This window comes from Gopherus flavomarginatus, chromosome 5 (assembly GCF_025201925.1).
Source record: "Gopherus flavomarginatus isolate rGopFla2 chromosome 5, rGopFla2.mat.asm, whole genome shotgun sequence".
NCBI classification, from domain to species: Eukaryota; Metazoa; Chordata; order Testudines; family Testudinidae; genus Gopherus; species Gopherus flavomarginatus.
The window spans coordinates 149,373,926-149,400,401 of record NC_066621.1 but is presented as its reverse complement, the minus strand read 5'-3'; the positions used below and the strand labels follow the sequence as shown (position 1 = coordinate 149,400,401).

The window sequence follows — 26,476 nt, the reverse complement described above, 5'->3', positions numbered from 1 at the left end:
GCCTTTTGCTCTTCTTGAGCATCCTTTAGGTTCTCTCTAGCAAGGGCTAAAGAGTGTCGGAGGGTGCTTTGTAGATTGCTTACAAAGTCCAGAATGTTAGTTCCTGGAGAAGGCGTAAACCCCTCCCATTGCTGCTTCACCAACTGTAATGGCCCCTTAACCTCGTGACCATACACAAGTTCAAATGGTGAAAACCCTAAACTGGGATGTGGTACAGCCCTGTAGGCAAACAGCAACTGCTGCAACACTAGGTCCCAATTATTGGAGAATTCGTTGATGAATTTTCGTATCATGGCCCCCAAAGTTCCATTGAACCTTTCCACCAGGCCATTGGTTTGATGGTGGTATGGGGTGGCAACCAAGTGATTCACCCCATGAGTTTCCCACAGTTTTTCCATGGTCCCTGCCAGGAAATTAGACCCTGAATCTGTAAGGATGTCGCAGGGCCAACCTACCCTGGCAAAGATGTCTGTTAGGGCCAGGCACACAGTGTTAGCCCTGGTGTTGCCTAGAGCGACTGCTTCTGGCCATCGGGTAGCAAAGTCCACTAAAGTCAGTACGTACTGCTTTCCTCTGGGCGTCTTTTTTGGGAAAGGGCCCAGAATATCCACAGCTACTCGCTGAAATGGGACCTCAATTATGGGGAGTGGCTGGAGAGGGGCCTTGACCTGGTCTTGAGGCTTTCCCACTCTTTGGCATACCTCACAAGACCGGACATACTTGGCAACGTCCTTGCCCATCCCCTCCCAGTGGAAGGACTTCCCCAACCGGTCCTTGGTTCTGTTCACCCCAGCATGGCCACTGGGATGATCATGGGCTAAGCTTAAGAGCTTCCCCCGGTACTTAGTTGGAACCACCAACTGTTTTTGCGGCTGCCATTCTTCCCGGTGTCCACCAGAAAGAATTTCCTTGTACAAAAGTCCTTGGTCTATAACAAACCGGGATCGATTAGAAGAGCTGAGAGGCGGTGGGGTGCTCCGTGCCGCTGCCCAAGCTTTCTGAAGGCTGTCATCCGCTTCCTGCTCAGCCTGGAACTGTTCCCTTGAGGCTGGGGTCACCAGTTCTTCCTCAGACTGTGGACTTGGGCTTGGTCCCTCTGGAAGCGATGTAGGTGATGGGGTTGTTTCCGTTGCTGGTGTACCGCTCTCCGCTGGTGCACCTGAGGGTATTTCAGGCTCTGGCTGAGCCTTTTGGGTATGGCTGTCTTGTGCTTCTGCCAGTTCTGGCTCGCTGGCGCCCTCTGGCGTTGAGTTTGAAGATGGGGTTGCACTTGCTGGTGCTGGTTGCTGTTCCAGTTCCGGGCCTGGGACTGGAGATGCTGTGGCTGTTTCAGTGGTAGGCATGGAATCCGGGTCCTCTACCTCTGTCTGGGTCTCTGGTAACACAGACGGGGCCTCTGTGGACGGTTCAGGAACAGGAATGGGTCTGGAAGCTTGCCTGGTTTGGCTACGTGTAACCATTCCCACTCTCTTGGCCCGCCTCACCTGGTTGGCCAAGTCTTCCCCCAGTAGCATGGGGATAGGATAATTGTCATAGACTGCAAAAGTCCACATTCCTGACCAGCCTTTGTACTGGACAGGCAGTTGAGCTGTAGGCAAGTCTACAGCTTGTGACATGAAGGGGTAAATTGTAACTTTGGCCTTTGGGTTGATGAATTTGGGGTCAACGAAGGATTGGTGGATAGCTGACACTTGTGCCCCCGTGTCTCTCCACGCCGTAACCTTTTTTCCGCCCACTCTCAAATTTTCCCTTCGCTCCAAGGGTATTTGAGAGGCATCCGGGCCTGGGGATCTTTGGTGTGATGGTGGTGTAATGAATTGCACTCGCATGGTGTTCTTGGGACACTTGGCCTTGATATGTCCCAGTTCATTACACTTAAAGCATCTTCCATCTGATGGGTCACTGGGCCGAGGTGAGTTACTGGAGACTGGTGAGGTTGAAGGGTAGGGTATCTGTGGCTTTACTTGGGTGGTATGTGGGGTCTTTGGCTGTCCTCGGTTGTAGGGTTTATGGTCTGTGTGCCCCCTGGGGTAATCGTTTCCCTTGACAGTAGCTTTCTTGCTTTTTGCCAGTTCCATCCATTTGGCTCCAATTTCCCCCGCCTCAGCGATATTCTTGGGGTTTCCATTTTGTATGTACCGCGTGATGTCTTCAGGAACACCATCCAAGAACTGCTTCATTTGTATGAGGAGGTTCAGTTCTTCCAAGGTTTGAATGTTGTTTCCTGTTAGCCAGGCCTCATAGTTTTTTGCAATGTAGTAGGCGTGTTTGGGAAATGACACCTCTGGTTTCCACTTTTGGGTTCTGAAGCGCCGACGGGCATGATCTGGGGTTATCCCCATCCTGTATCTGGCCTTGGTTAGAAAAAGTTTATAGTCATTCATTTGGTGCTTAGGCATTTCAGCTGCCACCTCTGCTAAAGGTCCACTGAGCTGTGACCTCAATTCTACCATGTACTGGTCTTCGGGAATGCTGTACCCAAGACAGGCTCTTTCAAAATTTTCCAAGAAGGCCTCGGTGTCATCACCTGCCTTGTAGGTGGGAAATTTCCTGTGCTGTGGAGCAATAATTGGCGCCGGGTTGTTAGGGTTGGCTGGCACATGCAGCCCAGCTTTTGCCAACTCCAGTTCATGTTTTCTCTGTTTTTCCTTCTCTTCATTCTCTTTTTGTTGTTTTTTCCATTTCTTTTTGTTGTTTTTCCATTTCTTTTTGGTGTTTTTCCATTTCTCGGTGGTGGGCCATCTCTTCTTCTTCTAGTTTTCTTTTGTGTGCTGCCTCTTGGGCTGCCTGTTCTCTTTGGAAGGCTGCCAGTTTCATGCTTTCTTCCTTTTCTTTCATCTCCATCTGTCGCCTGTGTTCAGCTTCTTTGATTTGTTCTTCGGCGTCAATTTTTGCCTTAGAAGTCATGGTTCCTGTTTTCTTGTGTTGGGGTGCCCTCCGGTGTTTATCTTCTGAACTGCAGGTTCTGTTGCCTCCTGAAGTCTGCCTAGCAACAGTGCTTTTTTCCTTTTCTCTCTCTAGCTAATGTTCAATGAAAGGAAACCAGAAAAACCACTTTATTTGCATGCATATAAGTGCCGGTACTTGCCCCCTAATGGGAGGGCTATTGCATGACAAAAGACCCTTAACATGCAAGCCACAAACTGCGAGAGAGAGCAGAAAAAAAAATTCTCTTTGGTTCCCTTTTAAAACCAACTGTTTCTCTCTGCTAAAAAGCCCTTAGCAGAGAAAAGAAAATATAATATTTCTACTGGCTTCTGGATTCTGTATCCCACCGCTGCCACCATGTAATAACCTTAGTCCCAGATTTGGACCTTAGCGTCCAAAATATGGGGGTTAGCATGAAAACCTCCAAGCTTAGTTACCTGCTTGGACCTGGTACCTGCTGCCACCACCCAAAAAATTAGAGTGTTTTGGGGCACTCTGGTCCCCCTGAAAAACCTTCCCTGGGGACCCCAAGACCCAAATCCCTTGAGTCTCACAACAAAGGGAAATAATCCTTTTTCCCTTCCCCCCTCCAGGTGCTCCTGGAGAGATACACAGACACAAGCTCTGTGAACCCAAACAGAGTGAATCTCCCTCTCTGTTCCCAATCCTGGAAACAAAAAGTACTTTCCTATTCCCCCAGAGGGAATGCAAGGTCAGGCTAGCAATCCAACACACAAATCTCCCCTTGATTTCTTCCTCCCACCAATTCCCTGGTGAGTACCGACTCAATTTCCCTGAAGTAAAGAAAAACTCCAACAGGTCTTAAAAGAAAGCTTTATATAAAAAGAAAGAAAAATAAGTACAAATGTTCTCTCTGTATTGAGATAATACAACACAGGGTCAATTGCTTAAAAGAATATTGAATAAACAGCCTTATTCCAAAAGAATACAAATCAAAGCACTCCAGCACTTATATTCATGCAAATACCAAAGAAAAGAAACCATATAACTTACTATCTGATCTCTTTGTCCTTACACTTGGAAACAGAAGACTAGAAAGTAGAACTACTTCTCCAAAGCTCAGAGAAAGCAGGCAGGCAGAAAACAAAAGACCTTAGACACTCAATTCCCTCCACCCAAAGTTGAAAAAATCCGGTTTCCTGATTGGTCCTCTGGCCAGGTGCTTCAGGTGAAAGAGACATTAACCCTTAGCTATCTGTTTATGACACTGGTAGACGCTGGGAGTGGATGACAAGGGATGCATCACTCGAAGATTGTCCTGTTCTGTTCATTCCCTCTAAAGTACCTGGCATTGGTCATTATCAGAAGATAGGATACCGGGCCAGATGGATGATTGGTCTGACCCAGTATGACCATTCTTATGTTCTTAACTGTGTGCCCTCATTGCCAAGAAGGCCAACAGCCTATTGGGCTGTATTAGTAGGAGCATTGCCAGCAGATTGCCGGAAGTGATTATTCCCCTCTATTAGACACTGGTGAGGCCACATCTGGAGTATTGTGTCCAGTTTTGGTTCCCCCACTACAGAAGAGATGTGGACAAATTGGAGACAGTCCAGCGGAGGGCGACGAAAATAATTAAGGGGCTGGGGCACATGATTTACAAGGAGAGGCTGAGGGAACTGGGGTTATTTAGTCTACAGAAGAGAAGAGTGAGGGGGGATTTGATAGCAGCCTTCAACTACCTGAAAGGAGGGTTCCAAAGAGGATGGAGCTCAGTGGTGGCAGATGACAGAACAAGAAGCAATGGTCTCAAGTTGTAGTGAGGGAGGTCTAGGTTGGATATTAGGAAACACTATTTCATAGGAGGGTGGTAAAGTACTGGAATGGGTTACCTAGGGAGGCGGTGGAATCTCCATCCTTAGAGGTTTACAAGGCCCGGCTTGACGAAGCTCTGGCTGGGATGATTTAGTTGGCATTGGTCCTGCTTTAAGCAGAGGATTGGACTAGATGACCTCCTGAGGTCTCTTCCAACCCTAATATTCTATGATTCTATGAATGCCGGGCATCCCCTCACACCCTGCACAGCTTGCTAAGAAAAATGAGGCATGTCTGGGTTTACCCCTGGTAGAGATGTTCTCTTCAGTCACATTCATGATGCGGGGGAAAAGAAACAAAAAAACCCAATACACTGGTTTGGGAAAAAATACAAACTTTTGTTTTGATGCAACATTTTGTTAAACAGATGCTCTCATTTTCAATTGCAAGAGAGCAGAAAAATCTGGGAGGTATTGCCAATTATTGATAAAAGCTGAAAACGTTGCAGAAGCCAAGTGTGTATCAAAAATACTGCAGTTCCCATTTCTAAGTAGCATTAATAAATAGGGAGCAATGAAAAATCTGTATCTACAGCCTTTTAATAATTAATTCATTTGTCTGTTTTGATTTAAATCATTTGGAGCTTGCCAATTTTTTCTGACTTCTAAAAAGCTGGGTGGAGCTAGTTAACCACACAGGGCCAAATTCCCTTCCAATTTACAACCCTGCAACCTCATTTAAATGTTTTATGAGATTGCAAGGCTGTAAGGGAGCAGATTTTAGCCCATTATAGCCAGGGCTCAGCAATTTCACTGCAAGCCTCTGCTTTTCATTAATTTATACTCCTCTCTCTCAAATTAAATGGCCTTTCGGGGAGAAATTTCTCATGCTTAATCACAGCTCAGAGACAAATTATTTTTTGGAAAAATTTCTAGAAGACTCAGCCAGTTGAATTACCAGAATGTAAAATAAAAGGGGTTTGGGTGGTTTTGGAGGACTGCGGTGGGAGGGGGTTTAAACAGAAATCTCAAGCCCTTGTTCTTGCACATGGAGAACTGAAGCAGATTAGATTTAAAATATCAAACTCGGCACGTGTGTAGTCCTCATTGCTAGACTTGAAAAACACCAACTACAGAACAGAGATGGCATGAATGAGTGAAACAGAACAGCATGCACCAATGTACAGGTGCATTCCATTATAATCCTGCACAGCAGTGCACAGCCCGGGTATTGGGCTGTATGCTGCCCTGCTCCAGGGAGCACAGGCAGGAGTTGGGGGAGAAATACCTGCCTCCTCTGTCTGCAGAGCCACTCTGCATACAGCACTACAGCTCTGAGGTACAGTGCATTGAGCAGGCACCCGGGACCACAGCATGTGAAATCTGAACTGTATGTGCGCTGCAACGATCCACACTCAGTTGCAATGTTCCCTCTCCTCTGGTACCTACCATGCATCTCACGTGAAAGGGGGAAATGGTTGGGAGATGCTCAGGAGATCTCCACACCGGAATATAACCTGGAGAGGGAAGTAAACAAAGTGAGAGGGGATACCCTTGCAGACCAAAGAATTGATCCAAGGAGGAATGGTGGAGTAGAAACCAGAGTAACGGGTGATGCTGGTGGTAGAAGGCCTGTGCACGACGGGGGAAAGAATGTCACTGACGCCAAACGCCAAAAATTAAAATGTCTGTACACTAATGCGAGGAGCCTAGGTAACAAGATGGAGGAACTGGAGCTACTGGTGCAGGAAGTGAAACCGAATATTATAGGGATAACAGAAACCTGGTGGAATAGTACTCATGACTGGAGTACAGGTATTGAAGGCTATGTGCTGTTTAGAAAAGACAGGAAGAAAGGCAAAGGTGGTGGAGTAGCCTTGTACATCAATGATGAGATTAACTGTAATGAAATAAGAAGCGATGGAATGGATAAGACAGAGTCTGTCTGGGCAAAAATCACACTGGGTAAAAAAGCAACTAGAGCTTCCCCTGAGATAGTGCTTGGGGTGTGCTATAGACCACCGGGATCTGATTGGGATATGGATAGAGACCTCTTTAATGTCTTTAATGAAGTAAACACAAAGGGGAAATGTGTGATTATGGGAGACTTCAACTTCCCGGATATAGACTGGAGGACGAGTGCTTGCAAGAATAATAGGGGTCAGATTTTTCTGGATGTGATAGCGGATGGATTTCTTCATCAAGTAGTTGAAGTACCTACGAGAGGGGATGCCATTTTAGATTTGGTTTTGGTGAGCAGTGAGGACCTCGTAGAAGAAATGGTGGTACGGGACAACCTTGGTTCGAGTGATCATGAGCTGATTCAGTTCAAACTAGATGGAAGGATAAACAAATGTAGATCTGGGATTAGGGTTTTCGACTTCTCGAGGGCTAATTTTAAAGAGTTAAGGAAATTAGTTAGGGAAGTGGATTGGACGGAGGAACTTGTGGATTTAAATGTGGAGGAGGCCTGGAATTACTTTAAGTCACAGCTGCGGAAATTGTCGGAAGCCTGCATCCCAAGAAAGGGGGAAAAAACCATGGGCAGGAGTTGTAGGCCAAGCTGGATGAGCAAGCAACTCAGAGAGGGGATTAGAAAAAAGCAGAAAGCTTACAGGGAGTGGAAGAAAGGCGGGATTAGCAAGGGAAGCTACCTTGGTGAGGTCAGAACATGTAGGGATAAAGTGAGGAAGGCTAAAAGCAGCATTGAATTGGACCTTGCAAAGGGAATCAAAACCAATAGTAAAAGGTTCTACAGCCACATAAATAAGAAGAAAACAAAGAAAGAAGAAGTGGGGCCGCTATACACTGAGGATGGAATGGAGGTTAAGGATAACCTAGGCATGGCCCAATATCTAAATAAGTACTTTGCCTCAGTTTTTAATAAGACTAGTGAGGAGTTTAGCGATGATGGAGGGATGATAAACGGGAATGTGGATATGGAGGTGGATATTACCGCAACTGAGGTAGAGGCCAAACTTGAACAGCTTAATGGGACAAAATCGGAGGGCCCGGACAATCTCCATCCGAGGATATTAAAGGAACTGGCGCGTGAAATTGCGAGCCCGTTAGCGAGAATTTTTAAGCAATCGATAAACACGGGGGTTGTGCCGTACGACTGGAGGATTGCTAACGTAGTTCCTATTTTTAAGAAAGGGAATAAAAGTGATCCGGGTAATTATAGGCCTGTTAGCTTGACGTCTGTAGTATGTAAGGTCTTGGAAAAAATTTTAAGGGAGAAAGTAGTTAAGGACATAGAGGTCAATGGTAATTGGGACGAATTGCAACATGGATTTACTAAAGGTAGATCATGCCAAACCAATCTGATCTCCTTCTTTGAGAAGGTGACGGATTACTTAGATAAAGGAAATGCGGTAGATATAATTTACCTCCATTTCAGTAAGGCGTTTGACACGGTTCCACATGGGGAACTGTTAGTTAAATTGGAAAAGATGGGGATGAATATGAAAGTTCTAAGGTGGATAAGGAACTGGTTAAAGGGGAGACTCCAGAGGGTCGTATTGAAGGGTGAACTGTCAGGCTGGAAGGAGGTCACTAGTGGAATCCCTCAAGGATCGGTTTTGGGACCGATCTTATTTAACCTTTTTATTACTGACCTTGGCACAAAGAGCGGGAATGTGCTAATAAAGTTTGCGGATGACACAAAGCTGGGGGGTATTGCTAACACGGAGAAGGACAGGAATACTATTCAGGAAGATCTGGACCACCTTGTAAACTGAAGTAATAGTAATAGGATGAAATACAATAGTGAAAAGTGCAAGGTCATGCACTTAGGGATTAATAATAAGAATTTTAGATATACGTTGGGGACGCATCAGTTGGAAGCGACAGAGGAGGAGAAGGACCTTGGGGTATTGGTTAATAGCAGGAAGACTATGAGCCGCCAATGCGATACGGCTGTTAAAAAAGCAAATGCGATTTTAGGATGCATCAGGCGAGGTATTTCCAGCAAGGATAAGGAGGTGTTAGTATCGTTATATAAGGCGCTGGTGAGACCCCATCTGGAATATTGTGTGCAGTTTTGGTGTCCCATGTTCAAGAAGGATGAATTCAAACTGGAACAGGTCCAGAGATGGGCTACTAGGATGATCCGAGGAATGGAAAACCTGCCTTATGAAAGCAGACTCAAAGAGCTTGGCTTGTTTAGCCTGGCCAAAAGAAGGCTGCGGGGGGATATGCTTGCTCTATATAAATATATCAGGGGGGTTAACGTTAGGGAGGGAGAGGAATTATATAAGTTTAATACTAATGTAGGCACGAGGACGAATAGGTACAAACTGGATATAAGGAAGTTTAGACTTGAAATTAGACAAAGGTTTCTAACCATTAGGGGAGTGAAGTTCTGGAACAGCCTTCCGAGGGAAGTAGTGGGGGCAAAAGACTTTTCTGGCTTTAAGACTAAGCTGGATAAGTATATGGAGGGGATGTTATGATAGGATAGTTTAATTTGGGCAATTGATCTTGGATTATCACCAGATAAGTCTGCTCAATGGTCTGCGGGGAGATGTTGGATGGGATGGGAACTGAGTTACTGCAGAGAATTCCTTCTTGGGTGCTGGCTGGTGAGTCTTGCCCACATGCTCAGGGTTTAGCTGATCGCCATATTTGGGGTCGGGAGGGAATTTTCCTCCAGGGCGGATTGGCAGGGGCCCTGGATGTTTTTCGCCTTCCCCTGCAGCGTGGGGCATGGGTCGCTTGCTGGTGGATTCTCTGCAGCTTGAGGTCTTCAAACCAATTTTGAGGATTTCAATAACTCAGTCCTGGGTTAGGGGTTGTTATAAAAGTGGATGGGTAGGGTTCTGTGGCCTGCCTTGTGCAGGAGGTCAGACTAGATGATCATATTGGTCCCTTCTGACCTATGAGTCTATGAGTCATAGATTCTAGAACTGGAAGGGACCTCGAGAGGTCATCGAGTCCAGTCGCCTGCCCTCATGGCAGGACCAAATACTGTCTAGACCATCCCTGATAGACATTTATCTAACCTACTCTTAAATATCTCCAGAGATGGTGTCATAAACGGATAGTTAAGGGTTAATGTCTCTTTTACCTGTAAAGGGTTACAAACAGTGAACCTGGAACACCTGACCAGAGGACCAATCAGGAGACAAGATACTTTCAAATCTCGGTGGAGGGAAGTCTTTGTTTGTGTGTTTTCTTTGTCTGGGTTCTCTCTGAGTTCTGAGTGTGACCAGACGTACCTACAGGCTCTCTAATTTTCTGTTCAAGTAGTAAGTACAAGTAGAAAGGCGGTTTAGTCTTTTTGATTGTTTTCTTTATTTGCAAATGTGTATTTTGCTGGAAGGATTCTAATTTGTATGTATGCTGGGGGGAGGATTCTCTCTAGTGTCTATAAGCTGAAAGACCCTGTAACATTTACCATCTTAATTACAGAGACAACTTTTACTTTTATCTTTCTTTTATTAAAAGCTTTTCTTTTTTAAGACCTGATTAATTTCTTCCCTTGTTAAGGCTCAAGGGAATTGAGTCTGTACTCACCAGGAAATTGGTGGGAGAAAGGAGGGAAGGGAGGGGGGAAGGTGGAATTCCTCTGTGTCTTAGATTCACAGAGCTTGAATCTGTATTGCCTCTTGGTGAGGGGAAAAGAGGAGGGGGGAAGATGACATTCCTCTCTGTGTTAAGTTTCAAGGAGTTTGAATCACAGTAATCTCCTAGTGTACCCAGGGAGGGGAGGATCTGGGAGGAAAAAAGGAGGAAGGGGGGATGGTTTATTTTCCTTTGTTGTGAGACTCAAGGGGTTTGGGTCTTGAGGGTCCCCAGGGAAGGTTTTGAGGGGACCAGAGTGTACCAGGCACTCCAAGTCCTGGTTGGTGGCAGCAATACAAGATCTAAGCTGGTAATTAAGCTTAGGGGAATTCATGCTGGTACCCCATCTTTTGAACTCTAAGGTTCAGAGTGGGGATTTATACCGTGACAGATGGAGACTCCACAACCTCCCTAGGCAATTGAATCCAGTGTTTAACTACCTTGACATTTAGGAACTTTTTCCTAATGTTCAACCTAAACCTCCCTTGCTAGAGTTTAAGCCCACTGCTTCTTGTTCTATCCTTAGAAGCTAAGGTGAACAAGTTTTCTCCCTCCTCCTGATGACACCCTTTTAGATACCGGAAAACTGCTGTCATGTCCCCTCTCAGTCTTCTCTTTTCCAAACTAAACAAACCCATTTCTTTCAGCCTTCCTTCATAGGTCATGTTCTCAAGACTTTTAATCATTCTTGTTACTCTTCTCTGGACCCTCTCCAATTTCTCCACATCTTTCTTGAAATGCAGTGCCCAGAACTGGACACAATACTCCAGTTGAGGCCTAACCAGCGCAGAATAGAGCAGAAGAATGACTTCTCGTGTCTTGCTCACAACACACCTGTTAATGCATCCTAGAAGCATGTTTGCTTTTTTTTGGCAACAGCATCATACTGTTCATATTTAGCTTGTGGTCCACTATAACCCCTTTCTGCCGTACTCCTTCCTAGACAGTCTCTTCTCATTTTGTATGTGTGAAACTGATTGTTCCTTCCTAAGTGGAGCACTTTGCAGTTGTCTTTGTTAAACTTCATCCCGTTTACCTCAGACCATTTCTCCAGTTGTCCAGATTATTTTGAATTATGACCCTGTCCTCCACAGCAGTTGCAATCCCTCCCAGTTTGGTATCATCTGCAAACTTAATAAGCATACTTTTTATGCCAATATCTAATTAGTTGATGAAGATATTGAACAGAGCCCTCAACCTGCCGGAACTTGGCACTTGGGCCCTCAACCTGCCAGAACCCATAGCAGTGGCCTGTCAGCACTAGGGACCAGCAGGAAGCCTCAACCAGCAGGGAAGAGGGAGGCTTGGGGGTGGAGGCAACCGGAGCTTTGGAGGGAGCACAGCTGGCACCTAGGTCCTGTTCTGCCTGTGAAGGCCTCCTGCTGGTACCTGCAGCAGTTCCTCTAGGCAGCAGCAGTTCCTCTAGGCACCGTGGGAAGCCTCAAGCCAGCAGGGAAGGGTAAGGAGCCGGGGGGAGGCACAGGCCAGGGGCTCTATTTGGGGGAGATCGAGAAGCTGTTCATCCAGGGTTCAAGGTGCTGGCTGTGGAGAGCTTGGTCCCAGCTGCTGGCAGCGGCATCTGAGGGCTGGCGGTGCTAAAATGAGCCCCCAGCAGCCTGTCCCAGTAAGAAGCTGCAGCAGTGGATGAAGGGGGAGCCTGTGCTGCCACCGCTGCCCGGGGCGGGGGTGGGAGAGCAGGGCTGGCTGTGGGGCAGAGAAGGGAAGACCCTAAAGTCCCTTCCCCCAAGGAAGCATCGAGCCAGCAGGGAGGGGAGCCTGGGAGGGGATGGAAGGGATTTCCCTCCGGGGTTGAGGCTCCTTGCAGGGGGTGGGTGTAAGGGCTCATGCTGAGAGAGGCAGGGGCTCCTGCTATCCTGGGTTTCTAACTGGGTTTGGTTGTTAACTCAAACTCTTGAAAGCTAATAAGTCCTCAGCCCACTGTGATATATGCCTGTGTGTTCCATCTGTACGCGTATTACTGAAATGTCACTTTAAATATACCTTATTCTTTTCAATCCAATATAGTGCAAGAAGACTTCCAAAAACAGAAAGTTTCAGCTTGCCCAAGGACAAAAATGTAGGGGAGTTTGTAGCCCACTCAGCACAAAGAAAATGTAGAAAAAAAACGTTCCACTGTGTGCTCGATAGTACACAGTCCCATATCTGACACTGGGGGTTTCTTTTCAGAGCAAAGGAATTAAACAGAAGCCATTAATTCACTGCTGGGGCTCTGATTTTGCACAAACATCAAGAAAGTCAACATTATGCTTCCCAAATTGGCCATAACTCAGTGAAGTTGCACATACAGGGTCCAGTCCTGCTCCCACTGAAGTTAGGGATAAAACTCTCACTAATTCCAGTAGGCGCAAGTTCAAATCCTACTCCCCTTATTAACATGACTAGACCTAGTGACATCAATGGGATTCCTGGTGTGGCGAGCAAAGCAGGATCTGACCCACAGCAAAGCAAAACACTACCTCTGCCTTACTTGCTGTGAGAATTGGGATGAAATCCTGCCCCGTTGGAAGTCAACGGGCATTTTGCCACTGACTCTAAGGGAGCCAGGATTACATCTCATAGGTGGAAATTTCCTGACTCCTGTGTTTGTGAACTCACAGCCATCCCATCGCTTGTGGCTTTTCACAGAATTATTTAACGTGCCACTTAACCATTGCACTAGGCACCTGCACTACATTTACGAAAATACAAGCTGGTCCAGTGTCTACAATTCAAACCCGCCTGACTCCCGCTCCAGCCCAGCTGAGTCCTGAGAAATGAGACAACAGCAAGCCAAAGGTCAATCGTTGCCTTGAAAGCAGGGCTGAGTTTTTAAACAGCCATTAACATCCCTGACACTGACACACTGTGCTGTGATTCATAGTACTTCAACCCCCCACCCCCATCGCCATCCACATGCAGTTTATTTTTAAACTGACTGTTTTTTATATTAACGTGCTCCTTGTCTGTAGCTTGCTCTCCTCCACTGGTCATGGGGCAAAACCCAGCCTCTACTTCTGTCGCTCAATTCTGCAAAGTGCCAAGCACCCTCCTCAACTCCCACTGACTTCAACTAACGAGAGTGCTCAGCATTTTGCAGGATGGAGCCCCAGATGACCTTGAATGAGGCAGCCTACTAACTGGAGGATGGCTGGTGGGGTCCTTTTCCTTTTCTTGCAGAGAAAAGGATGTGGCTTCCAAATCCTTGAGTTTAGTTAGTGTGGTTGAAAGGCAGTGTGTAGCTAGAGTGTTTTTCTCTATCTGTAGTGCCTTCCTCATTTTCAGGAGCGGTTACCAGCTGCAGCTGTCCATGACATCAGCTGGAGTTGGGCATGCTTGACAGCCAGGGCCGGCTCCAGCATTTTTGCCGCCCCAAGCGGCAGGGGTGGGGGGGCAACAGCGATCGGAGGCACCTCTACCGCCGCCACTTTATCATCCTACAGCGGCAATTTGGCAGCAGGTCCTTCCCTCTGAGAGGGACTCAGAGACCCGCCGCCGAAGAGCCAGACGTGCCTCCCCCTTTCCTTAGGCCGCCCCAAGCACCTGCTTGCTGCGCTGCTGCCTGGAGCCAGCCCTGTTGATAGCCCAGAAAAATCAGACCCTAAGTGGGTTTCCAAGGAGTTTTTTGTCCCAAGGTATGTCTACACAGCAACTGGACACCCACAGCTTGCCCATGTCAGCCGACTCGGGCTGTGGAGCTGTTTCATTGCTGTGTAGACTTCCAGGCTCAAGCTAGAGCCTGGGCTCTAGGAGCCTGTGAGGTGGGAGGATCCCAAAGCCTGGGCTCCAGCCCAAACGCTATACAGCAATAAAACAGCCCTGCAGCCCGAGCCCTACAAGCCTGAGTCAGCTCACATGGGCCAGCTGTGGGTTTTTCTTTGATGTGTAGGCATATCCTCAGAGGTTGTGTTGGGGATTGGAGGTAATGGTTAAAGAGAGTCTGGGAATCAATTAGAGAAAACTTTTTATGAAGGTGACCTACAAGGGCATAGAAGAGGGTCTGCGCTCACTTTTGCTTCTTTCTGATCCTGTGTAGTGAGATGGAGTGGCATCCCACCAAGCCAGAGAAGGAGGGACCTCTCCCCCCACACCCAACCAGTGCAGGGCTGCTGCAACAATTTTTATAGCGTGGTTGCTGAGAGCCATTTAGCCAACCTGTAAACCCTGTATATAATGGAAACCATTTCAAACCAGGGGGTGCAGCAGTACCCCAGCACCCCTAGTTCCACAATCTATGCCCTGGTGGGAAGAGCCAGGCCGGGCCCACTCCTTGTGCGTGGAACAGGAAGTATAAGAGGCAGAGTCTCCAGTGCAGTTGGGCCAGAGTCAGGGAAGGAGTTGGCTGCCTCTGCCTTGCTCCTGGCCCCTGGTCCAGGGACCAAGTGGCATCACCCTCTGCTCCCAGAGGAGGACCCTGAGGAGCTGCCAGGACTGCCAGTTGCCCAGTACTCTGAGAAGCTACCGGGACTGTGGGTGCCAAGTACCCCAAGGAGCTACCGGGTCTGCCAGGTGCCGACTACCCCGAGGAGCTACCGGGTCTGCCAGGTGCCGACTACGCCGAGGAGCTACCGGAACTGTCGGCTGCCGAGTACCATGAGGAGTTGGGGGACTCTTGGACTATGGAGCCCCATCCCTGGACTGTAGTAGGAAATAACCCAGGGAAACCAAACTTTAGTTCAGCTTTGCTGCCAGAGCGTGAGTCAGCATGTTTCAGTGGGATCCCCATTGACTCAGTGGCAGACCTCTCTGCCCCTGTTAGGGCCCTGGGTTGGGATCCAATGGAGTAGGGTGGGCCCGGGTCCCTTGCCCCTCTGCTGCCAACCCCACCCCTGGGGTGGCAGTCTACCCACCTTAGGCTAAACAGCCTGTGTTTACCTCATGTCTGCCCAGTCAGGGAGCTGAGCCATGGACTGCTGCTGCTCCGCCCTGCCCAAAGAGCTGAGCCAGACTGCCTTTGCTCTCTGCCCTAGCCAGAAGGCTGGACTAAAGCCTGCTCCTTGCTCTGCCCTGCCCAGAGGGCCAGAGAACCAGACTGTATTTGCTGTCTGCTGTAGTCAGGAAGCTAGGCCAGAGACTGGTCATTGCTAGGCCCGCCCAAGACTGGCAATGTGCTAATTCCCCTGCTCATAGACTTTGATCGTTGTGACATAGTCAGGAGGGCATGGCCTCCCTCCCAGCCGAAGGGGGAGGGACAACCTCCAAAGTACTACATCCATAAGAATTTTGTGTTTGTTTTTTCCTGCTTGTTTTTATGGATTTAGAAATTCAGATCTTGTCTACCCTAGAAAACCACTGGGAAACTGGTAAGGTTAACATCACAGTTATCAAGGAAATGAAACCTGATTAATTGGGAAGGGAAGGGCTTTTAAAAAAAGGCACAAAGCTACATTTTATTCCCCTTTCTATGTCACCTTTGAGCAGCTCAATTCAGCGGCACAATGCATCTCCTTTATCCTTCACAAAGAACACCAAAACCAACAGGATGCTGCATAAAAACACTCAGCCAATGAAAAACTTAGACAAAAGCATTGTATTACTGAACAATGCTCATTGGCTGAAAACAGCCTAAGAGCAGCTACAGTTACCTAATGGGGCAATTCTTGAGGACTGATTAACTCTTGTGAGACAGACAGTAGCTCACCCAGCTTGTCTCTCTTATATCCTGGGACCAACATGGCCACAACATTGCAAATAACTCTTTTATGTCACTTATACACCAATCACATCTGGTTCATCAGGTTTTCTTTGTACTTCTGTTGAGTCATATTTTCAAAAAGGCTTAATCCAATTTTCATTTGTGAGTGCCCTGCCTTACATATGCAATCACCTGTTTGTGCAATTTTGTATACTAACACTTCTGCACCCACCTGCAATCAGCTTATGAAAACAATTAATATTGCCACAGTTCCAACAGCAGCACACACAAACAATGACCAATATTTGATTATTTAGACTGAGATTTTTCAAAGCTGCCTATGTGATTTGGTTTTCCAGTTCCCAGGAATGGGGGATCAAAATCTTTTAGGGAGCTTTGTAAGCCTTAGCACTTAATCTTTTGGGGCCTGATCCAAAGCCCACTGAAATCTTGACTTTAGCAAAGCTTTGCTACTGTCTCACATGACCTTCTCATATACAAACTAGGGAAATGCAAACTAGATGAAGCTACTATGAGGTGGGTGCAAAACTGGTTGGAAAACCATTCCCAGAGAGTAGTTATCAGTGGTTCATAGTCATGCTGGAAGGGCATAATGAGTGGGGTCCTGCAGTGATCAGTTCTGGGTCTGGTTCTGTTCAATATCTTCATCAATGATTTAGATACTGGCATACCGAGTACACAGATAAAGTTTGCGGACGATACCAAGCTGAGGATGAAGGGGTGGCAAGTGCTCTGGAAGATAGGATTAAAATTCAAAATGATCTGGACAAACTGAAGAAATGGTCTGAAGTAAATAGGATGAAATTAAATAAGGACAAATGCAAAGTACCCCATTTAGGAAGGAACAATCACTTGCACACATACAAAATGGGAAATGACTGCCTAGGAAGGAGTACCGCGGAAAGGGATCTGGGGGTCATAGAGGACCACAAGCTAAATATGAGTCAACAGTGTAATACTGTTGCGAAAAAACAGAACATCATTCTGGGATGTATTAGCGGGAGTGTGGTAAGCAAGACACAAGATGTAATTCTTCCGCTGTACTCCACACTGGTTAGGCCTCAACTGGAGTATTGTGCCAAGTTCTGGGCACATTTCAGGAAAGATGTGGACAAATTAGAGAGAGTCCAGAGAAGAGAGACAAAAATGATTAAAGGTCTAGAAAACATGACCTCTGAGGGAAGATTGAAAAAATAGGGTTTGTTTACTCTGGGAAAGAGAAGAAAGAGAGGGGACACGATAACAGTTTTCAAGTACACCTCTACCCTGATATAACGCGACCTGATATAACACGAATTCGGATATAATGTGGTAAAGCAGTGCTCCGGGGAGGGGGGCTGCGCACTCCGGTGGATCAAAGCAAATTAGATATAACGCGGTTTCACCTATTACACAGTAAGATGCTTTGGCTCCCGAGGACAGCGTTATATCGAGGTAGAGGTGAATGTAAAAGGTTGTTACAAGGAGGAGGGAGAAAAATTGTTTTTCTTAACCTCTCAGGGTAGGACAAGAAGCAATGGTCTTAAATTGAAGCAAGGGAGGTTTAGGTGGGACATTAGGAAAAAGTTCATAACTATCAGGGTGGTTAAGCACTGGAATAAATTGCCTAAGGATGTTGTGGAATCTCCAGCATTGGAGATTTTTTTAAGAGTAGGTTACATAAACACCTGTCAGGAATGGTTTAGATAATACTTAGTCCTGCCACGAGTGCAGGAAACTAGATTAGATGACCTCTTGAGGTCCTTTCCAGTCCTGTGATTCTATTAAATCAATGGGATCAAGCCGTAGCTGCATTGTTCTTGGGTGCCCCATATGTGTTCAGAAAACAGTGTATTGTATGATGTTGCTTTTTATTTTATGGTTTGGTTCAAACTGAAAAAAAACTTGTTTGGTCTTCATTGAAAATTTTTATGTGACAAATTCTACTATTATCAGCAAACAGGCACTACCTCTGGATGTCCCAACCTCCGTAACCACTGGGTTAAGGCCTGTGTATATCTCTCAACATTGACGCATGCAAAGTTTATGAACCAGGCTCTGGCATCTTTTCTGCAAGAGCCATGTTTAAGCATAGTTTGCCACAAAGGTGCTACCGTAGTTTCACTAGTCAGTCGTAGTCAAGAGAACTGTCCACTGTTAGGGTCAAGAGAACTACATACTGGTTTGAAAAATATACTGACACACCATCCGTATACGGATCCCACTAAGCCTGTTTTAACCAGGGATAGTGAGTTGACATGGAGGTGACCAAACCAGGGTCAATATCTGTGTTTGAGATTAGATCCAGCTCAAGAATTTAGTCTCAGGTACAATTTTTGAAAACCATTTTGCATCTGGATTGGGTCCCTCCCGAAAAATTGGCCACCTGTGTTCACTTGTTTAAGGAGAGCAGCATTCAAGCCCAGTTTTAATCCTGTTGCCAAACATGGCCCATCTGTAAAGAAGATGCTAATTTATAAACATAACACACCTAGAAAATGGAGCCACGCAGACAGGACACTAGGTGGGGAGGGCTCTGAGTTGCTACAGAGAATTCTCTCAGGTATCTGCCTGGCAGGTCTTGCCCACATGCTCACGGTCTAACTGACCACCATATTTGGGGTTGGGAAGGAATCTCCCCCAGGTCAGATTAGCAGAGACCCTGGTGGGTTTTCACCTTCCTCTAAGCATGGGGCACAGGTCACTTCCAGGTTTAAACTAGTGTAAATGGTGGATTCTCTGTAACTTGAAGTCTTTAAAAAATGATTTGAGGACTTCAGTAACTCACTCAGAGCTTAAAGGTCTATTACAGGAGAGGGAGGGCGAGGTTCTGTGGCCTGTGATGTGCAAGAGGTCAGACTAGATGATCACGATGGACCCTTCTGGCCTTAAAGCCTGAGTCTATGAGATGCTGCTATAACCCAAAGCACACGCCGTTATTAATTGATTTCATATGTGAAAATGTTTTATTTTTTAAAAAGGAGACAGCCAGGTGAACATGCAGCCCCTGTTCATGCACTGAACCTCGCACTACTTGGCATGGAGGACCTCTACAGTACTTAAATAGCTGCACAGTATGTGTTTCTTTAGAAATAGGGAGCCAGATCCTCCGCTGGTATAATTCAGCATAGCTCCACGGAAGTCAATGGAGATACACTGATTTACACCATTTTATGATCTAGCCCAGTGTCTTTTTCTCCCCTCACTTCCCCTGACAGCCTGCATACTGTGGCCTCAATTCTGCAATCAGGCCCTTACAGATACCAGGATCCCCTATCAGGACCTCATTACCCTGGAGAGAAATATCTAGAATTGTTCTTAATGCAAAACAAATGTCTGTTGCTTTCTTGGTCTATATGAACCTCACTGAGAATCGGATCTTGCAAAACTTTCATTAGAGTCATTGAGGCTGCAGGATCAGACTCTTTTGTGGCTGGAGTTCAGCCTTCCCTTGCCTTCTCCTTAAGGCACTGTGACACCCTGGCACCCCAATAGTCACCACTGCCATGTAATTAGGATACGTTGCGTACAAAGTATGCCTTGTGAGGTATCCTTCTAAAAGTCTTGATCTGCTAGACATTAATATCTCATTGGATTGTATGAGCTATCATGGTATGTGAAGTTTGACTATGTATGTGGTACTGAAACACGTGAGGTTGAAAACACCCACAAGCAGCCTTTCAGGTACAACAATAAAAAGGCCAAGCAATGTTAATGGCTTACTGAGGAAATGCACGCAAGCACAAGGATTACCCCAGGGACTGCGTACAACAGAAACCTCTCAGAGATAGCACTACACAATGGGAACTCTTTGACCCAGGTCACAGCAAAAGTGCTTTCCAGCAAGCGGGAAGAAGATATAAAAGGGGGAAATGACATCATGATGGTACCTCACTCTCCCGACAACACACCTGGAAACACCTAAGGAACAAAGACTGAACTGGGGGAAGTGATGGTCCCAGGCTAAAGCGATTTTTAGCCTGCGTATGAAAACCTGGGAAACTCAAGCTGCAAAGCAAAGGCAGCTTGTGCCTTAAAAATCTGCCAGCCTATCACTCAGGGTGAGAACTTGCTAATTCATATCCTATCTATCTAGTGTGTTAAGATCAGTTTGTGTTTTTGTTTATTTACAAGGTAACCTGCTTTGATCTGTTTGCTATCATTTATAATCACTTAAAATCTATCTTTTGTAGTTAATCAACTTGTGTTTGCTTTATCTAAACCAGTGAGTTGGAGTGAAGTAACTCAAGGGGCAAAGGCTGTTGCATATTCTTTTCCACATTGAGGGAGGGGGCGAACTGTATGAGCTTATGCTGTACTGTTCCCTGTGCAGCACAAGACGGTCTAATTTGGGGTTTATACTCTAGAGAGGGTGCGTGCCTGAGGAGCTGGGAGTAGCCTTCCCATGCAGCCTGCTTGTAACCGCAGCTGAGTGTGTCCCTACCTGTGTGCATGCTGGTGAAAGTGCAGGCTGGAGGGCTTTGCAGCTTGTCACAGCAGTACAGCGTGAGAGGGAGCCCAGGCTAGTGAGTCAGGGAGATCAGTGGTACCTCAGTTCCAGGTGATGCCCCAGGGGAAACCCATCACAGGCACCATTTTACATTTGGGCTCTAGAGACAAACTGTCCTCTGGATAAATAGCTGTTAAAAAGAAGGGAGAATTGAGTTTGGAAGCCACTTAAGGATGGTCACTTCTCAGGCTAGAGGCAGGATCAGAGAGGTGTGTGAGGGTGTCCTGTATCCAGACACAAAAGAGTTAACAGTACTATTGCTCTTCTAACCTGATCCTGGGGGAGAAGATACAGTTGGTGTGGGAAGCTGGGAACAGCAGCTTGCTTTTAAGTGCCATTCCTGTCTCAGAGGAAGGGCATACTTTGCCCTCCAGTAGCCATTAGGCACAGGGTAGAAGAAGCAGGGCCAGCTCCAGGCCACAGCACGCCAAGCGTGTGCTTGGGGCGGCATGCCGCAGGGGGTGCTCTGCCGGTCGCTGGGAGGGTGGCAGGCGGCTCCGGTAGAGCTGCCGCAGATATGGCTGCGGACGGTCCGCTGGTCCCGCGGCTCCGGTGGACCTCCCGCAGACATTCCTGTGGCAGCTCCACCAGAGCCGCAGGACCATCGGACCCTCCGCAGAAATGCCTGCGGCAGGTCCACCGGAGCCGCAGGACCAGCGAGCGGCAGAGCGCCCCCCGCGGTGTGCCGCCGTGCTTGGGGCGGCGAAATTGCTAGAGCTGGCCCTGAGAAGAGGTTATACAGAGAAGACACAGCCCAGAACAAAGGGAGTGGGGAGATGAAAACCTTATTTATTCCTATCAATTGGAGCAGCTAATCTCCTGTGAGGAGGGAAGCTTGTCCCCGGATAGCTCATGGCCCACTTTAGTGGGTTGGTAACGGGGAAAGCGAGTGATAGCAAGCTCTGCCTCAGCGTGAGAGAAAGGAGGTTAACCAGGGGCAGTGTGTAAACCTTGTGCTGCTGGGGGTGGGGTAGTGGCAGATTTGGGGACCCTGGAAAACTCCTCTGCCCGCACAGCCCTGGGGCGAGGACAAAGAAATTTTCAGTCTCATGGCTGCAGCAGGGGGGGGAGAGAGGGAGGAGCAAGCAGGGGAGGGGGCCGCAGAGGGAAAAGGCAGAGTGGGGGTGGAAAGGGGACAGGGCCATGGGCCAAGGGCGGAGTGGGGAGTCAGAAGAGGGTAGGGCTGTGGGTGGGGCCCAGGGTGGAACAGGGGAGACTCAAGGCTCAGAGCTCCAGCCAGGGCAGAGATTTCTGCCGCTGTCCCAGCCAAGGCTGAGAGCTCGACCCCAATTGGGCCTGAGGTCTCAGCCTCCCCACACACCCCCACTCTGACCAGAGCCATGTGGGTGCTGAGAGCAGAGAGTAGGGGCAGGGCCTTGGCCGGAAGAGGCAAGACAGGGGGCTAGCCTCCCCAAGGGGAAGCTTCACCAGCTGCCCATGAGGTTAACCTCAAAATTCCTGGCTGACCAGTGGTGAACTGTCTGACAACCCGGTCCAGAGCTGCCTGCTCAGCCACAGCCATGTACCACACTGAGAGAGATGACTTGGTTGCTTAGAAACTGGGTATCCCGCACAGCTGCGTGATGGAGCCAATAGACCCTCAGGCTTGTAGGTTGATGTAGTCATTAAGGAAGCCGCTTGCAGCTACTGACTGTATCAGCAGTTGGAATGAATCCATTTCAGAAGCTTAGTACTTCATTCAGTTATAAGAACAGAAACAGGTCTCGGGTTGTTTAAAGGGAATAGGCGGGAGCCCAATAGAAAGGGTTTCTCACAGCAGAAAACGGGCTCATTTATCCCTATGCAGACAGAGTGAAGGAGCTGAGTTAAACACCCATCACCCAGGACAAAAATGCTACAACTTCAAGAGACCCCCAACTTTTAAAGAGTCTGGAAATGAGTCGTTCCAGGTCCACTTTGAACCACATCCTGTCTATTCTAAACCCACTCACTTTACCCTAAATACTCCACCCCTTAACCTTCCCCCAAACTCCTGTTGTTTTTTCTAAGCTCCACGCCCCCCCCCCCCCACACACACACACTACACCTTGTATTGCCAAAAGAACAGGCCAGATTCCCTTGGAAGTAAACAGGAGATGGGAGACGGGATGGTAGTAGGGAAAACAAAAACACGCTTGAAAGCTGGGGGTTGGAAAGAAGGTCCAGGGGAGGGATGGATCATGATAGCATAGAACATGTGAAGGAAAAGGGCTGAAGCAGACAAAAGGAGGGAGATGTGGGAAACTGGAGTGAAGGAGAACAGCCTGGAGAGGAGAATGGTACATGCCTCCTGAATGGTGTCAGTCTGTCTTTAAAGTAATAAGGAAAGATCCTGGATCGAGAATGAGAGACAGGGAGGGAGGTTTCAGGAGAGGTCCGGGGACTTAATCAGAGCTGAGGGGACAATGATGGCACAGTCACAATGCTTCATCCGGCACAGCTCAGCACAGCAGGAGAAGAGATAGCGAAGGAAAGAGGAGATACAGGCCTGGGATTGGGTGAGGCAGTCCTAAGAGTGGGAGAAGGGAGCCAAGGGTGTGAGGGTAGAGGAAAGGCAGAGATCAAGGAATTAAAAATGGAGAATGGAGAGCAGCAGACTAGCGTGAGTGGCTGGCGGAATGGATGCCATGGAAGGGGGGAGGGTAAGCTATACTGGAGGTGATCATAAGGGGTGGGCTCAGAGGAAGGGCAGCAGAGCTTAATTGGAGCCCCGGCACTTGAGGCTCGGCAGTTCATAGCCCCGGCACCTCTGGGCTTGCCGCGTCAGTTACGAAAGTAAAAAAATTGCTTGAGCCCCTTTTGTTACAAATTAAGCACTGAAGAGCAGCACTGGCTCTTCAAGATGTAACTAATTTCTCATTGCACCAATATGGATCTTTTTAAACACCCCCCTCTCCCTGAACTGGGACAACAAGGACAAGTGCAGAGTCCTGCACTTAGGACAGAAGAATCCCATGCACTGCTACAGACTAGGGACCGAATGGCTAGGCAGCAGTTCTGCAGAAAAGAACCTAGGGGTTACAGTGGACCAGAAGCTGGATATGAGATAACAGAGTTCCCTTGTTGCCAAGAAGGCTAACGGCATTTTGGGCTGTATAAGTAGGGGCATTGCCAGCAGACCTTGGGACGTGATCATTCCCCTCTATTTGGCATTGGTGAGGCCTCATCTAAGTACTGTGTCCAGTTTGGGGCCCCATACTACAAGAAGGACGTGGAAAAATTGGAAAAAGAGTCTAGAGGAGGGCAACAAAAATGATTAGGGGGCTGGAGCACATGACTTATGAGGCGAGGCTGAGGGAACTGGGATTGTTTAGTCTGCAGAAGAGAAGAATGAGGGGGGATTTGATAGCTACTTTCAACTACCTGAAAGGGGGTTCCAAAGAGGATGGGGCTAGACAGTTCTCAGTGGTGACAGATGACAGAACAAGGAGTAATGGTCTCTAGTTGCAGTGGGGGAGGTTTAGGTTGGATATTAGGAAAAACTTTTTCATTAGGAGGGTGGTGAAGCACTGAAATGGGTTACCTAAAGAGGTGGTGGAATCTCCTTCCTTAGAGGTTTTTAAGGTCAGGCTTGATGAAGCCCTCTCTAGGATGATTTAGTTGGGGTTGGTCCTGCTTTGAGCAGGGGGTTGGACTAGATGAGCCCCTGAGGTCCCTTCCAACCCTGATATTCTATGATTCTATGACTGCGAGGCACCCAGCGCTCAAGATTGTCTCTTTTCCCTTACGCTGTTCAGGAGCGTTAACAGCATCTCTTTGCGGAAGACACTGGGTTTCAATATGTGGGGACTCAAATTGCTTGAATATAGCTTTAAATACATTATTATGGTCATTGTGTTACTCGTGCGGGACAGAGGCACCAAAATGAGCCTTTACACCATTGGTTATCGTCACCAATAACAAGTACTACTGGGATGTCGTGGAATGTTCCTCCTCCCCGGCATCTCAAGTTGTTCCAGCATACAGTTCTATCAAAAATCAATAATTATGCTCAGCTGCACAATGCAGTGTTAATTGTCCATTGTGTCCCTGGGAAAGGGGGATACATTTTCCTGTTTCTCCTTATTTGCACCTGTAAGAAAAGTACATAAATCTGTCTCCCAGACAAAATTACAAAAGTGAAGAAAAATCAAGCAGCACATCCTAACCCAGGTGCACCATCTCACACCAAACCAGCCTGCCCACTAGCCTTCAGAGCATGAGTACCTTCCGACTCCAGCCGGTCCAATCCGTAGGTGACAGCTGTGCTAATCTGCCTCACAGATGGAACAACTGTTCTCCTTACAGAAGATGCCATCAAACCTGGAGTTGCCAGGGTCGCAGTTCTGCTGGTCAGCTCCTCCACCTGCATTCTCATTCCAGCGAGGGTCTCCAAAGATTCAGGAAGAGCAGTGACTGCTTCCTCATCTGAGACAGTGACCAGGTCTGTTAAGACTACTGAAAACAGGAAGCATAAATACCCATCACGATAATTATTGCAGACTAAGTGTGCAGTAATTATTAAAGAATTCATTCTTAAAGGGAGGCTTAACTTTAAACAAAAAGGAATTATTAAATTCCGTTATCATTTATACACAAAGCTCTCTCAGTGAGATGGTGCAATGAATGAAAACAGTACTCCCCGAGGGCCAGCTCTCTGAATGTGGGAGATCTCCTGTAACAAGCCTTCTGTTAGTTTTACTTTATGTTGCTTCTGGGGATGCCAGTCACTACACTGAGGCACGTCAAAGGCATAAATCAAGTTACGAACCAAGAGACAGATCTAATTGTTTACTGCACAGATAAAATATTAGGGATGATAAATTTATAATTAAACTCTAGCAGCAAATTAATTACAGTGGGACTTTTAAAAATGTCTTTTTTTTCAGAATGGAGTCATTTTTTTACTACCAAAACAACCTCACTCTGACCCAAACAGTGGTTTTCACACTGTAGAGCACCAAAGCAGAAGGAGACTCCCTGGCTAGATTTGCCATTGGTGGTGTTTCATTATAAGTGGTTTCTACTGTATTAATGCCTTGGCTGGATTTTTAGTTACTTTTGCAGCGCTAGCTTGGTGTGAAGGGGAACCGAGGCTACGCTCTTTGCAAGGGTAACAAAGTTTCTGATGCAGTGGGTGTGCACTCCATGGCTGATGCCAGGAGGAATTCTGGTTACGTTTGCAAGGACTCCTCCTGCAGCTCTATACCACCCCTAGGGCGTGCTTCTGAGGGAGCCAGAATCCAGCCCTAAAGGCTTTAGAAGGTCTATCAGGAAACCCAGTAGATAAAGTAAAGAAAATCCCATCAAATGGCTGCCAAAGATAAAGCTCTTTCATTAATTCCCCACAACAAAAGGCTACTAATTAGTCTCACATCCCTTTGGGCTCAGTCCCAAGGAAGAAGAGACTGTAGCCATATTGTCCAAGGAAGAGCAACCAGCTGCGTTAGGGCAGGTGGGAGGAGAATCCCTGCTCACTCTCCATCCTTCCCCACCCATTAGTTTGTGGGTGAGATTTTCAGGAGCGGAGTCCTTGCTCCTTCCCCTGCACCCAGAGCCACTACTGAGGCAGCACTAACACAGAAGACATGGGCAGTTCTTACATCCCTCTGCGCCCTGCGTGGCTGCATAAGAGGAGGGCTAATCTGACACATCTGACTCCCATGAACTCCACCTCAGCTGCCTTTGATCTCCTCACCCATAACACACGGCCAAGAGGCCTGCATACCCTGACATGTTTAAGAGGAGTGATGGCTAGAGAAGCAAGGACACAAACCACTTCAGGACTGGAAGAGGAAGGTCAATGCCTCTGAAATGAACTGGCAACCAGGGAGGAGCACAAGGATAGGCTGCTCCCTGAACCCTCACTCACGAAGCCAGCAGACACCTTCTGCTCTAGCTGAAGTTTCTGGTGTCACTCCGCCCCCACCCAAATCACCGTATTTAAACATAGTTGTGACTAAAGCATGTTATATGATGGTGGGTTCTGGCTTGTGAGTAGAAGAAAAATCAGTTTTGTCAGAGAACCAGGTTTTAATCTAGGTATCTACCAAAGTTAAAACCTGGTTCTCTAATATGACTGTAAAC

At 47.3% G+C, this 26,476-nt stretch overlaps 1 protein-coding gene across 1 annotated transcript in view; it reads right to left on the bottom strand.

The window, feature by feature from the left end:
- The window catches only part of ARMH4 (armadillo like helical domain containing 4), a 138,723-nt gene that overhangs the window by 93,172 nt on the left and 19,075 nt on the right, over positions 1-26,476 (bottom strand). The window contains exon 4 of the mRNA XM_050952552.1: positions 24,617-24,847. Coding sequence (XP_050808509.1) covers positions 24,617-24,847 — 231 coding nt within the window. The remainder of the gene's footprint in view (positions 1-24,616; positions 24,848-26,476) is intronic.